The 15,286-nt window shown below is 40.8% G+C and overlaps 2 protein-coding genes across 2 annotated transcripts in view; one reads left to right on the top strand and one right to left on the bottom strand.

The window, feature by feature from the left end:
* Positions 1 to 6,565, bottom strand: part of LOC140233330 (uncharacterized) — a 92,841-nt gene extending 86,276 nt beyond the window's left edge. Inside the window, exon 1 of the mRNA XM_072313439.1 lies at positions 6,237 to 6,565. Within this exon, the coding sequence (XP_072169540.1) occupies positions 6,237 to 6,411 (175 nt within the window). The 5' untranslated portion in view covers positions 6,412 to 6,565. The remainder of the gene's footprint in view (positions 1 to 6,236) is intronic.
* A 593-nt stretch (positions 6,566 to 7,158) lies between these two features.
* The window catches only part of LOC140233331 (GDP-mannose 4,6 dehydratase-like), a 113,807-nt gene continuing 105,679 nt past the window's right edge, over positions 7,159 to 15,286 (top strand). The window contains exon 1 of the mRNA XM_072313440.1: positions 7,159 to 7,230. Coding sequence (XP_072169541.1) covers positions 7,159 to 7,230 — 72 coding nt within the window. The remainder of the gene's footprint in view (positions 7,231 to 15,286) is intronic.

Genomic DNA, 15,286 nt, shown 5'->3' on the forward strand with positions numbered 1-15,286 from the left:
ATAACATGAATGTCGGTTTGACGATGGATCGATAGCAAAAGATGCCGGCGTTGAGAGCGCCGAACACGGAGCACGGCAAAGCGACGCGCGAACAAAATTACCTCCTTGTTATCTCACGAATTTCACTGCCGCAATCTAGCTCTGACGGTAAATTCGCTGTTGTAAGACCCCCAAGTAGATTAACTGCCGTGATCATACAAAGTCACTGGAAACGAACAAACAAATTTATTCTGGAAATTGTTTCAGCCATCCGCTGGAAAATTGTCAAAAAATCATCTTGCTGCCGTTTTCTCTGAAACAATACTAATGCGAACCACGAGATTAATTCAGACGGCACGAAGAGGCATTTGCGCTGTTTGCATGATCGCGGCGAAGTCGATGAGGAATGTTGGGGTTTAGAGGAAAGAGGAAAAGAGGGCACAGTTCAAATGACTGAAGTCTCTCAAAAATGATAAAGCTGGGATCAGAATCGCTCCAAGAAACGCCCTTAGTATAACCACGCCGTCCTGTCACTTCCAAATGTATTGTGACAAAACAAAGAAAAGAAACAAAACTGCCACACATAATGCATTCACGCACATTCTATTTATGTATTTTTTGGCTTTCACAGCTGAAACTGAAAACACTAAAAGGAGAAGAACAACAGCCAATGCAAAACCTCAAAGTATAAAAATAGGAAAATTTCACTCAAGGAATCATCAGCTGAGTAATTGGTGTCAAAATACTCGGAAGTTGAACATGGCACGGAGCCATTTTGGCAATGTGTACAAACGTGTCGGCCACGGCAGAGATAGAGTTAAATCAACAGACAATTCGGAACATGAATGGATGTGCAAATACTGCCATGGTTAATACATAACCCTGAGAAGGAACGGCTCATGGCCCTGCATACATGCATATCATAGCGGGAGAGCAGTGGGATAGGTGAAGATGGCTGTAATGACATGCCCGTCTTGGCGGGGAATTTATCATGTAGTGAAAATGATGCGGTAAAAGGTGATATGGGCTTACAGAATCAAACCAAGTATTTCTTATCAAGATCACTCCGTTCCAAGAGGATTATTTTGCGTAGGTGACATGTTACTTGTACGCGAATGATATGAGATGGTGTATGTGTGTGTGCCATCACCCGAGACGAAATCAGCAACAAAATCTAAGCACGGGAGAAAATGATCGAGGTTATATCATCAAATCACAATATGGACTGGCACGGTGCACTATATTGTTATCTGTCGAGAACTGTCATCGGTCTAAACATGGTTACCAAGTCGAGGCATTCACGATGCCTGGGATGACACGATGAACTCTTTTGACGCGAAGCTGACAGCATCGAAAGAGACCAGGCAGGGGTGTCGGTAATCAGATAACGAAGATGACGCATTTGGGCGCATGGTATAGGGAAAGAAAGAAAGAAAAGAAGACCCCTCCATTGATGTATTGTGGCTATAAACAGCAAAATCCCTAGTGGGAACGTTCGTTTACATCTTGTAAAGAGAACGAAGTGGAAAGCAGCAGGGGAAGACGCAAATATTTTGGGTGACGAGCGACTGAGCTACCTTTTAGGAATCATTGCGCTGTGTTTCTGCGTTTGGTTCTTATTTTGATGAGGAAGACGTGAATGTTTAGGTCAAAAAGAAGTTATTGAGGGTTTGTTGAAGTCGAACGTAACATCATGTCCCAACTACATGCTTTAAAATAGATCACGTGCAGAAGACAATGACCAAGCAGGCATCACCGCTGGGTAAATGTCAATTTATTCCCGTCGGGGAACATGAATTAAAAATGAGTGCCAAGTTCGGCAGTCATAAAACGGTGAACACACCGAGCAACAGAGGGCTACCGAAGAACACATGTAACACTTTACAACACGACCATCATCACCATCAACCACAAAGATGCCTCGCATAGAATAAACGAGAAACTATATCGCGTCGACCGACAGAAATTCGTCCTGACGGTCTTACCCAAAAAAAGAACTACATCTAAGCAAACAACGCCAGCACTTCGAAATCATCTGATAAAACTGCGTCACTATCGAAAGTATAAGCAGACATAATTTCGAAGTCGGATACCGGCGATCTTACGATAGATTAGAATCTGACAGAGTATGGAACTTATAAGGAAAACATTTCATGACATGTTCAAAATGCAACAAGCTAGAGAATATTCTATTTTAAGCTCAATCTGACAAGTAAGGAGCATTTCACGACCACATTGGAAGACAATCACCCATCTAATATGACATTCCTATGGCGTTTCCCAACATAGTATTCTTGGTCACGTGACTGCGATGTCACCTGAGTAACACTCTACATTTTGAGGAGGGCTAGAAGGACTTTATTCTTTTTTTCTCGAAAGACAAAAACCCCGATGTGATGCACCAATAATGTAACACGTGGGAAACGTTGTGAGAACACAGAAACATTGATTAATGCAGACAAAGCGCGGACGAGTGCTCCACGTTTTCGTGCTACGAGGACAAAATAAGGAATTCCTACCAAAGCGGTGCCGTGGCTAGTATGTCCTAGACAGCTTTCAGAGGTCGCCCTAGGCCGCCACGTCGGGTGACTCATTGACTCTCGAGTTGACATTGACATTGATCTGACATTCAGCTCTCCCAAAACCTCCGTCTCTCTCCCTTTACTGTAATCTCTTCCAAGCTTTAATTTTGATTCCATATCTTTCATCTTCCATCAATGACAAATTTCGCTTAGATGTAACTCAGAGAAAAGTTCAAACCTATAGAATTGAAAAAGGCCAGATCTGTTGCAAGTTCGACAAGGCAAGGAAATACACTTGTATTCATTTCCCCCTTTTTTCTATACACCGCTATATATTTTTTTCAAGATCTTTATCACAGAGGCAAGGCTTTAATGGAGATTTCCTGGAAACCCATTTATAGTTTGAGAATGAGATGGCTGTATCATCGTCTGCTGCTGGTGATAAACAGAAAAATATACTCGGTTGGTTGTGGCGGACAAACACTCTTCCTTTCACCCCATCGACATCCATCTCCGAATAAGGAGAGGTAGGAGGAACGCGTGAGGCGCAAATGTCATGTTTCTCGATTCTCGGAATTCTGCGGTTTTCCTGGATTTCTACAAGACTTAATACTTCATCGACAACACACGGAGGATGGCAAGACGGCTCTCAATCTGAGGTACATTTCTGTTTTATTTCATTGGAAACTGACCAAAGAGTGAATGTCTCCGTGAAGATGCTTTTTTTTTTTTTCGTCATGAACCTTGGATGGAAAGCAAACATTTCGTCGCATATTATATGGAATGAATGTGTTTGCACATCTGCATAGCAAACAAGATCGGGCTCTCGCGTGGTCAGCTTACGATGGGTGGGAGGAGGGCTGGAAACCACTATACCAGCAGCTGCCAATTTTGATATCTTCCCCGACAAAACGAAAATTCGCACATGCATCTTTGTCGAAGGAGAAGCGACAGAAATCGTCAGGAATGTGCACGCTGAACATTTCAATTTCCACTTGTGTCACCCTCTCCCTGTCTTTGTATATATTCTCTCTCTCCTCCTCTCTTCCCTTTCTCTTTCTCTCTCTCTCTCTCTCTGCCTAATTATAATGCCAAGATACTTGGAGCTACCTAAATGAGTCATCTGCTCGTTGCGGTTTTGCAGACGACGCAGAGGCAAGGATGTATTCACTGGACATCTGACAAGAAACATATCAATATTGAAACCATGGCGTTTCACGAAATCCCGCGGACTAAATTTGAAGGGAAGGGGATTGATGAACACTTTAGGCATTCTATTTTGCTCGAGTAAATGAGCTTCAATATTAGCCGACAATGATGATGGTTGCCTAAGATCATACTAAATGTCGTGACTTTTTTTTCCTTCACGACGTATCTAGCACTCTGGTGTTGTTTTCTCAAATTCGTGAACGCTGTCGTTGCTGTTCAAGAAAATGCAACTTATTGTGTTTGACGGAGTGATCTATCCTGATGTTTCAGGGGTATTAAATGGATTAGGGACATGTGCTAATTGACATTTCTCTCTGATAAATTAGAACAACTTTTTTTTGTAGCTGACTGGTGCCGATTTAGGAATGGCACTCGAACAAAATGATCGTAGGATTTACGGTTGAAATAGAAGCTCGCTTCGTGTATAAGAATGAATACTTTCAAAGTTTTGTCAGCGACGAAAACATGTCGGCTTCAATTGTGCTGTGTTTGTAAAGGGGGGGGGGGGTATGTGTCCAACAGAGGTGCGTGGTAGAGACAAAGGGTTTCGAAACTTTCAAGTTTTGCAACATCAAAACTACAGTTACCTAAAGCCGTGCTGGAATTTCATTCGGGGAAAACCAGGATAAGGAAGTTGCCAGCGGAATCGTGAAACTTAGCGGCATTATTCTCGAACAGCGCAATAACCCAAGGAAGCGCGTGAAAGAGTAACCGAGTAGTGTCGATGTGAGTTTACAGTCGGACCGGACATCCATATTCAAACGACCAGATCTAGCTACTTGTTGATATGGCTGCCATCGGAGAAGTACGATTTTTTTATCTCTCAAGCTTTCCAGAACTTTGCCTCCGAGAGAGAAAACTGCATTGCAGGATGTGTTAGTGAATGATTATACTTTAGTATGGAAACAGAATGTATGCTTTAACCCATTGTGTCTACGCACAGTTTGGCCCATCATTGCCATTCCATGAACCCACCAAAAACAAGTGGTAAGGCTGCACTTGACTCTGTCTCGATGCTGGCAGGGGAAGAGTTATACTGAGCTGAGAAACCAGCAGCTAGGTTTGAAGGGAACCTCACGATACAATGTGGATGCCGTGCTTGTCCAGCTCAATGCAGCGTTTGTACAAAGTTTTAGAGGCCATTGGAGCCCAAGAGCTGCATGTCGCTGGCCGTCCGACGAGCAGCCCTTCTCAGGCGGTGTCCGGCGGCAGAACGAGATGCTTAATGCGGGAGTAAGTGCAGAAAAAGAGGAGAGAAACCCGGGAACGCACGGGTCTACCGAATAGGAAACGCGTATCACTTCTCCTACCTTATTTCTCATCATCTTTCCACGCTGATTGACAAGGACCAGTCCCAAACAGAGGCAGAAATTTCGGTTGAACTTTTGACCCCTGATCGGCACAATCATACGGCGTGCGCATAATAGGGAAAACCGGCGATTTTAACCCAAATTTTAGACCGAAACAGAGGGGTGACGAATTGACTATACAATCGGCAAAATATTCAGCCATTTCGAGCTGATTTTTGTTCACCAAGTCTTAAGAATTAGCCATCTAAATATGCTAATAGGAGGCAAATCGGCCCGTCCGTCATATGGGCAGATAGAGAAGTTTCTAAGCTTTTGTATGATATAAAGATTGTTGACAAATAATGCTTAACCTAGAAAAATTCGTTAACTTTCCTAAGACATATCTCTGATACCTTTGCCTTCAAAAACTGGGTGCCGAACATTGCACATTGTATCGTCAACAGGGGTATAAAGTCGGACGGGTCCGGACAAGTTCGGCCAAAAATCACCCACGCGTTACGTTTGAGATGTCAACACGCGGAGTACATGTCTATCTATCCAGTGCACGCGAAAAAATTGGAAATATCCGTGGTTTTTCAAAGATATTCATTAAAAAGTGAGAGTGTTATATTCTACAACATAATAGCCGCAATCGTACAAGTAGCTGCCGATAGAACACGCGCCTCAAATGCGCGCTATAGTGCACGTGAGTGTCTCTCGCTCCAGCCCGGCATTTGATTCAATACAATATACGTTGCTAAGGCCATGCATTCGTTGATTTCCTGCATTACATGCAAGTCAATATTCACAACACAGAGACACACGACAAACACATACGAAATATGAAGTCAGTCGAGAGAGAAAAACATTGCAGACTCATGTATGATCTATTAACTTATCTGACACACTTTTAGCTCTTCCTTGGTCATATATTTTTCAACATGGCTGCCATTAGACTATGCTGATGACGTTTAAGGAAATTCGTAGCAGCTGAAGATGCTACGATCACCGCTTCCTTCGGAAATCTACTGCTAAGCGCAGCCCAGTGCTGCATAGGTCCCCAGTACACACAACATCGGCAGGCACGAAAAAGATGTTGCGTTCAATTTTTGCCGCCTAGAACTAGCTCCAGTTTGAAGGCCATGGTTGATGACAGTGAGCAAAAGGAATTCCCCCCACGCCCCCCGAATGTAAGCATGCTGTTGATGAAAAGCTGGGGGATGAAATCACCACGTACCTGCGTGTAAGATGAGCTGCCGATGCTCTGTGTCCTCGATACCCATTTCAGTCAGATCTTCCTCGTCGATGTTGCATATATCTGTTTCCACGTCAAATCCTTTAATCTTGAATATTTCAGCATATTGTATCAATCCAAGAGGTTCAAGAAATTTCCCTATTCCAAACTCGTTCATGATTGCAGCCGTTCCCTTGCTCGGGTCCCTCTAGATCCACTGCTGTATTGCAAATGATAATCTATGCTTGGTTGCTGGCTGCGAAAATTTGTTCAATCTAGTTTATTCCTGTCTTCCTCTAGTCGTGTTTGCCACCAAAACGCCGTGAATGAAATGTTTTTGTATCGTTGCTCCACCCCTTTATGATCCTCTGGAAGCAGCCGGTTGGTTGGGGTGCCGACAGGGCCTTTTCTCTGGGCTAGGATACACCATGACGTAATAGCCAGGTACGCTACCGACTCTGACCTGCCTCGACACGTCCATTTTTAATAGTATGGTGATATTATGGTAATATAGCAATGTATGCCGTGACGTCATAAACAAGGCGCGCGAGCCGCGCGCAAACATGAATATTCATTCAATAGTAGGTCGCACGTGTACGTGTGTATTGTGTGCGAGTATTTGTGTGTACGCTCGCGCTCCACACTCACCAATGCAACTTGTTCAACACACACCCCGCAGAGTAGGGGTGCGCTGTACCAATGTAGGGCCATACCACGACACGCATACACACCGGACACACACACATACACACACACAGGGGTTCAAATACGTGGACTCCCAATATATTCACATACTGCTAGTCAACGCTTCGGCTCGCTTCCTACTCTACAACGTGTGGGCAGTTGTTGCGTACGTTTGAATCGGAGAGACGAAGTGAAACCCAGCTGTGTTTTGATCGCTACACTGTAAACTCTCGTATCAATAATGGCTGAAAATGGGTCGCATCACAACGGTGGGGACCGAAAGGTTGCTCTCATCACAGGGATTACGGGGCAGGTATGTTTTCTGCAGGTTCAAGACATTTAGTATGTTGCTGAGACTGTTATGTGTCTCAGGATGTAGTTCATGGATTCGTCCACGACGCCTCAGCTCCGACGCCGGGAGACACCGGCCTACATGCTCGGGTCTTGACCGATGAATTTACGCAAACACCGGAAAACCTTCGCTCCCACAGACCTGTGTGTTATTTCGTTCGTTAGTCTTCGACCTGTGATGCGTGCAGCATGTGCAATTTGTCTTGTTGAAAATATGCGTGATTTTGGTTGTGAATTACTCTTAGACACATTGTTTTGAATGCTATAGGTTTAAGTCAAGACTTCATGTGGTCTGGCGGTGCTTCTCGATCTAGTTCGGTGTTGTACAACCCTGTCGTTTGCTTTACTAGAAATTTAGCCCTCACATCCCCACACCTTCATTTTTGTGTTGGTTGGTCTTATTTATGACACACAAAATGCATGCAATGTGCAGCCCAAGCTCTACCTTGAATCATCTACATTACCCACGTTCTGTTTCCTTTTTCGTCCCCCCCTTTTTTTTTTGATTAGAACTAGTTTGATCTGTAGAACTTACTTTTGTGAAAATGGGCTGTGACATCAATTTGGATAGACCTAGACTACATTTCTACATGAAGACAGAATATGCAAATGATTGCTTTTAATAATATGTGTGATTTGTACGAATCACAATTCAAAGGTACCACAGGTACAGGGCAAGGGCTTTGTTTTTGATATGTAACAGATAGATACCTACACCACTTCTTGATATATATCACATCAAGGTCTATGTTTATCAAAAAAATTCCTACCAAATTCACAAAACATTGATGATCATGCAATCTTTGCTTGGTTGATGCTCTGTGCAGTTGACATAACATATCAGAGAGATATATCGCCAGGCCCTTCTGTGCACCCAGTCACACTCACAGCATGTACATGTATGATGATACAGCTGGTTATTCATACCTACTGTAGGTGCAAGAGGGGGCGGGGGGGGGGGGGGCAATGCTTTAATATTATCAATACAATGGACCCGGTGATTTAGAACTGTTGATTGAAGCAATAAGCGTTGAAAGTTGCACACTGAATTTGTGATTCATTGGTATGCTTTTAAAGTAAAGACATAAAAAAGTAAGACACCCATAATTCGACCATTTTAAACGCCGTCCAAAATTCAACCACTGACTACATGTAGTAGTAGTAGTAGTAACAATATTAATTGATGATAACTAGAAAAGCACTTTGAGAGTGCAGACCTCCACCAAGCAAATTTTTCCACCACTGATCTTGTTCTTCTACAGAGATCGGTGATATCCACTCATTAAATGCATGCTGAAAATAGCCCACTCTCCCAATCTAAGCCTTTTGTTACATCATCAACTTTCAGCCGTGCGGCGCCTCGCCCTAGCCCTAGCAGAAACTAGAGCACGCACGTTAGTGCACGCATGCAAACCTCATGCCTGCAGCTTGAACTCCCAAGTTCATCGACCTTACCTGCCAAAATATCAAAAATCCTTCATAAATTCCATAAAAATTCCTGAATCACTACCAGAATGTAATTATCTGTTCCATGTCTCATTTTCAACCTTTCCTGTAAGTTTCATCCAAATCCATTCACAACTTTTTGAGTTATTTTGCACACGGACAAACAAACAGACAAACAAACCAATGCTGAAGAAAAAATAACCTCCTCCCTTGGCTAAGGTAATAATAATAATGATAAATAATATAATGGAGTCTTTCATGCACTACAATGTATGTCTGTCACACAGTGTTACGCCTGGCACTGAAAGGTAAAACTTACAAGATATTCATATGCTATTGCATGCAGCAGAATTTTGGCATGGGAGGTCGAACCTTGTTGCAAGTTTTTTAAGCGAACATCTGTGAAAGCCTGGAGGTCCCATTTAAAATCAATAATAGCACCAATTAATTGCAGTATGAAGTAAACATGTAAGAAATAAATTCTATATGACTATCTTGAGACTGGAGGTGCATTTAGTCATGACTAAACCCCTGTGTGTGTGGTGAACAGAGAGATAAGTAGATATCATGAGTGATCATTTATACAACATAGTGAGGATTGTGTAATATTGGTCCTTCCAAATGTAAGTATGGTATCTCAAAAAGAAAGAAGCTACATGTAGATCACTCCAAGTCCTTCCTCTTACACCTCCACACTGTAATGGAAATATTGAAAAAAAGTTCCATTACATTTACCAACAAACAACTAAGAACCAATTAAGAGGTTTATTCCATGTGCCAGATGTAATCATGGCATAAAAAGATACACTTTTACAGTCTACAAAAGGAGAACTATTTCATAAAACATACTCACCTGAAAGTTTTGCCTCTCTTTTCCACAATGATTTTGAGGAATTTCAGTAAACACGTAAAGCTGTCTGCTGTGTCTCTAAGCTGCATATCTTTTCTGAGGGAATCTTTTTGAGATATGAATGCTTTACATTCATGTAGTGTTTATGATAACAATTATTATAAAATTTTTTTTTTTAGAACTAAGTGCTCTGTGTGAGGCAGAAAAGGTGTCTATTTTCCACTTAACCCATTAAGGACGTTTTGATTTTGCTACAACACGCATTTCTCATAGACACCTGCCCAAGTATACACGGGACTTGTCCTTAACGGGTTAATATCATTGGGCATAATCAGAAATTCAAGAGATTAGTTCTATCTGATAGAGCTAGAGCCAATCTCTTAAACTCCCTTAAGAGAAATCTAGAGGTAATTCCTTGAACCCTTTGGCTTGGATCTCACTCTCTAAGACCCAGACCTAAGTCAAGCTGCTTAAAGACTGGCTCTCAAATGAAACGAACACTGTACTTATTGCAAATTGCAATCACTTCAAAATAACACAAAAATTGATGCTGTCTGTGCAACTGTAGCTCCCAAAGACCATTTCAAGTATTAGTGTGGTGTGCGAATGTACCGGTTTATTGAAAGATTGTGGCCAGGAACCACAGACATCACTTAATTCAGAACAGACTGCTAGGAGAGAGAGAGAAAAAAAATGTTGGCACGGAAGTCTGTATGCGATCGCCCAACTCAAAACCCACAAAGAAGTGGTAGATTACAATTCTCTATAATGGACCGAAATATGTCATTTGGATTGACTGACTCCATTTCTTTAAGTTTGTCTTATCTGGGAAAGTAATCTCTTCTCTGTCTACTGTCAAAATTTGGTGGCTTAAAACAAAACTGAAATCTAAATATTACCAGTTTTTCTGGACCTTAGATTTTTGGACAGACACTGCTTTCACTTGGAGATAGAGAATATTATTTCATTGATCGATGACTACACAGCATGCTTGATTGACCCTAAACTCTAAATCCTCTTTCCTCTCTATTTATATGAAACTGCTCCTAAGTCTGGTTATTTCAATCAATGTTTGAATGGGATAAAATAGCCTGATTTTAACAAGTTAATTGTCATTTTAAAAGCTTAGAGCTTACTCCTTCAAACTATGCAGAAAATTTGAAATCCATCTTAGCCTAGTTTTGGTGGGTTCTGAGTGGTCACACATCAAACTTGGAAGCCATCAGTGTCTGGCTGTGCACATATCTGTGTCACATATCTTTTCTGTGTTTAGTTGTGCTGTAGACATCTTGATAAATTCAAAACTATACCCTCCCAGTTTGTAGTGGGTAGTGGTAGATGTTTGAAGCCTAATTCCACACCAACACCATATTCCAGTTACACAAGTAGCTTACAAAGTGTAAATAGATTTTAGAGGACCCCCTAAAACAAAACAGAACAAAACAAAACAAAAAAGAACACCAAACAAACAAACAAACAACAAAGGGGAACAGAAGGGCATAGGTTTCATGAAAATCGGACCTAAAACAATTAAGTTGAAATGGAAAGTTGAAATTTCACATGTTTTCACAGATCAGTAATATTTGTGGCAAGCACATATTCAAAATGGTGGAAGTATTAATGTTATTGCCTCACAAGTCTTCCATTGACCTATCCGTACAAAAATTTAGATAGTTCTTTGTGACATGAAATCTGAAAGATTAGGTTATACATGTATCTGGTGCACCAAATTATTGTGGTCTTGCAATTACCTAGCAATGAAAATTTAAGGGTTAAAAAGGTTATAGTTAGTAAATCATGCACCAAAAATATGATTTTGATTATCAATTTTGTCATGTCTATACAACCAATGAGAGAGATGTAAGGTAATTACAGCTTTTTGGTGTATTTGGCAAAGACATGTTAAAGCCTCCACAACTTTCTTAATACATGTTTATTTTATAAAGGACTGGTAGCATTCTGTTTGTTACCATATTCATTTGGGTATTATGTTCTTCAACTAACTACCTGTCTTTAAATGACCCTGTCAGTACTGAAACAATAGACAGTAAACAACAACAAATACTGAGTGCACACCCTATCTTGCCATTTTTTTTTTTTTCGTTCTTGCCTTCCTTTCTATTCACCTTCAGAACATGAATCATTTTATCTGAGCCTTTTCTACAGTGGTATTTCTACATCATTTCTCCCCTTAAGATCTGTAACAAAAAGAACTGAAGATGACTTTAACAATTCATTGTCAGATGATGGTAATCATGGTAATTGCAGTATTAAAAAGGGACTGTACAGTTCTGGGTGAGGTGAGGATTTAGCTTTTAACGTTTTGCGAGATATTCAGAAACGACTCCATGAGATGTCAAAGAGCATGCAATTCTAAGGAGAATCAAAAGTTTATTTGATGAAAATCGCTTTTGATATGGCTGAGATATCCAAAAACAATGTGAAACAAAGAGATCCTAATAAAAGGCGTGGCCTGTCGCCTTTTATTATTATCATCATCACTTTTTTGGATATCTCGGCCATTTGAAAACCAATTTTCATCAAATAAATGTTGAATCCTTCTTGAAATTATATGCTCTTTCATATTTCATAAGAGGTTTCTCATTATCTCACTTAGGAATATTATAAACCCGAATCCTCACCTCAACTAGTACTGTACAGTCCCTTTAAAGTGCAAATGGAAAAAGCAGTCAGGGCGAGTGCATAAAGCTCCACAGTTACACAAAGTCATATCTTTAAGCGTATGATCATGCTCAGCATATTTGATACCTAGCCACTCTCTGCAAGGTCTCTTCACTTGATTTTCTTGAGGTCGAAATAGTATAGATCTGACTGGTATTATTCTTCTGGAGGTTTTTCTTCAGAAGGCCCTTTGTTCTTTTCGGAGTTTTTTTCTTTTGCTTGACTGATATCCAAAAATATGTGATTACATAACATTAATCGGATTACTATCAAACCATTTTTTATGATAAAACCCATTAGCCTATTGAGCCACTTGCCCATATATATCAAAGAGCAGGGTATTAACCCAGTGAAGTGGTCTACCCTCCTATTAGACTATACCGACTCATAACAGAAAACAAGCAAAAGATACCAACCCCTTGAGGTTTGTCCAGGCATATCGTGCCATGTGAAGAAAAAGAAGATTTACGTAAGGTTTAACTAAATCCATTGGAAATTAAAACCATGGCCTTTCCAAGCACTCTGTGCGTTGGCACATATTTCTTCTTATTGCTTGCTCTTGTCATGCATCACAGACTTATGGTTTGTGGCTGTGCATGCTGTGTCTACGGCATTGGACAGTTTGTGCAATTTACACTCATCCTATTTTTCATAAATCGAGAATGTTCATCGTTTATGACAGCGGCACTAGTGCATGCTAAATGAAGTACAACAAGCATAATGTAGAGCAGAATACCAATAAAGGGTGTTAGAACCTTGTACTATTGTGCACTTTTGTTGAAGTATGTGTGTATTTTCATTAAGTACTTATATCATCTTTGTTGTCTTAAATCATATACATACTAACCAGAGAATAAAGTCCCTTATTTCTAATCCCCCCTTTTCTTTTCTTTTTTTTTGGGGGGGGGGGGATGAGGGTGTTTGCCCTGTTTATCATGTGATTCCTTGGTCCAGCTTTATATTGCCTCAAATGGTCACCTTGAAAGTTTGACCTTTCAGTTCTGCTGACTGACCAATTATACCATACCAGAGTCCAGTAGGCCACAGGCCAGTGCTTGTTGTTGAGATCATGCGAGTGCGAACTCTGTCCGAGTGCTTCATAAATGTATTGTCCTTGGTTTGCAGTTTGTAGATCTGAACATTTGTGCGATGCCAACGCCGCCGTGGCTAGGAAGTTTCCCCAGCTTGCACCCTGAATTGGCGATATTCTGACACATAATTTTTGTATTAGTGAAGGTCATTGACCATCCCCAAGCTAGCTTCGTCTGAAAAACAGCTTGGCAGTGGCGCTTCTGTACATGTACCCTTGCCTGGTACTACTTGTATCACTTTGAAGGTTTGTCCTTTCAGTTCTGCTGACTGACCACTGGTACCAGTGTTCACTCGGATAGTGCTTACAGGGTACTTACCGTTGAGATCTGCAGATGCAAATGCAAATCACAATTTACTTTATCTCACAAAAAACAACTAGATGCCTGGACTTTAATTACTGTAAAACGAGGAATGTTCGCGTGCATTTTGATTTCGCGAGAGCCAAGATTCGCAAAATTAAAATGCACATGAAAGTTCTTGTCTGCACTATACACACTGAATGTTAGAGGCAACTCGCAAAAAATTTCATGCCGCGAAAAAGGCAGTGGGCTCCAGTTCGCAAAAATTTCATGCCGCGAAAATATTGTGTTTTACAGTAACCAATCATCAGTTTTCCTGCGTACACTGTAGGGACAGAGAGAGAGCTACAGTAGCAATCACATTTTGTCAATGACTGCAAGACACTAACTTTGCAGTGGTAGTCTAGTTTTTTTCTGATTACACCTCGACAGTGAGCTAGCAATAGGAGCCCATTTAATTTGCATTAAATGGGCCTTATAAACTCAATAACTCACCCGGCATCCTGTCCCCATACGTGTGTTTTCAGGGAATGAGTTGTGTGTTCTGATGTATGTGTACAGTATATACAACTGTAGCTGCCGTTCCCGTATGAGCTTAAGAATCAAGGTACCTGCTCAAAAGTCCACTCTGTAACTCTGTATTAGGTACAGGAAGTGATTCTGTGTGTTACATCCAGCACCATATACCAGGATGTCATATACGCCGTGTCCACTGCACTTAAAGTGGAAATTAACCCCCAAATATGGCTTTAGTGAATGTCAAAATATTAGTTATGGTAATGATAATATGGAGTATTTGCCCAGGTTAGACTCTTCAGTGTTTAGTTTTAATACCTCTCTACCTGAGGACCCTGCCCTTATCATTACCAGAATTGTTTCAAGGTACCCCCCTATCCATTTTTTATGTACCTTGGTCAAGAGGAACATCGTAGGTAAAACGCCTTTTCCAAGAATGAATGCACTGGGCAGGATTGGAACCCCAAACAAAAATAAGAACAACAACAAACCTGTAGCACATCCACATCTTATTTTATTTTATTTTGTTTTATTTTGTTTTATGGGGGTGGGGTAGGAGGGGATATGTATAGCAAATATGACATAAATCTGACTGCAATAATCAAATGCACCCACATTTTAGGGATGCTGTTTTTTTTCACTAATTAGCTGTTGTGAAACCCATTCCCACCCATCCTTATGTACCAGTAGTATTAGATTCAAGTAGACAAGAAAAGAAAGAAACTACCAGCACACTATAGTTCATACAGAGTCAGTGATCAAAACTTCTTCTTTTTTTCTTTTCTGCATCGGCCATGTTTTCTTGTCATTGTCTTAACTTCAATCTTGTGTATCGCTGAATGGAATGGCTGTGTCAAGGATTTCAGAGCACCTTGCCAAGGAGCTTTGAGATATATATGATATATCTGATATATATATTCATATGTGATATATTACATTTTGTTTATATACAATGTAAATGGGGGGGGGGGGAGAATTCTGCCAAAAGAATGCTATTGAGTCAATGCAGCACCCTATTTGGACATCACTTAAGAGCCAAATTGACCATAGCTAATGTAGAAATTGTTTTTGCTTTGCACATTAAAAAAAACCCCTATAATATGATACATTTTTTTCCTCTTGAATTTCTTTCA

The sequence above is a fragment of the Diadema setosum genome, chromosome 9, assembly GCF_964275005.1.
Source record: "Diadema setosum chromosome 9, eeDiaSeto1, whole genome shotgun sequence".
NCBI classification, from domain to species: Eukaryota; Metazoa; Echinodermata; class Echinoidea; order Diadematoida; family Diadematidae; genus Diadema; species Diadema setosum.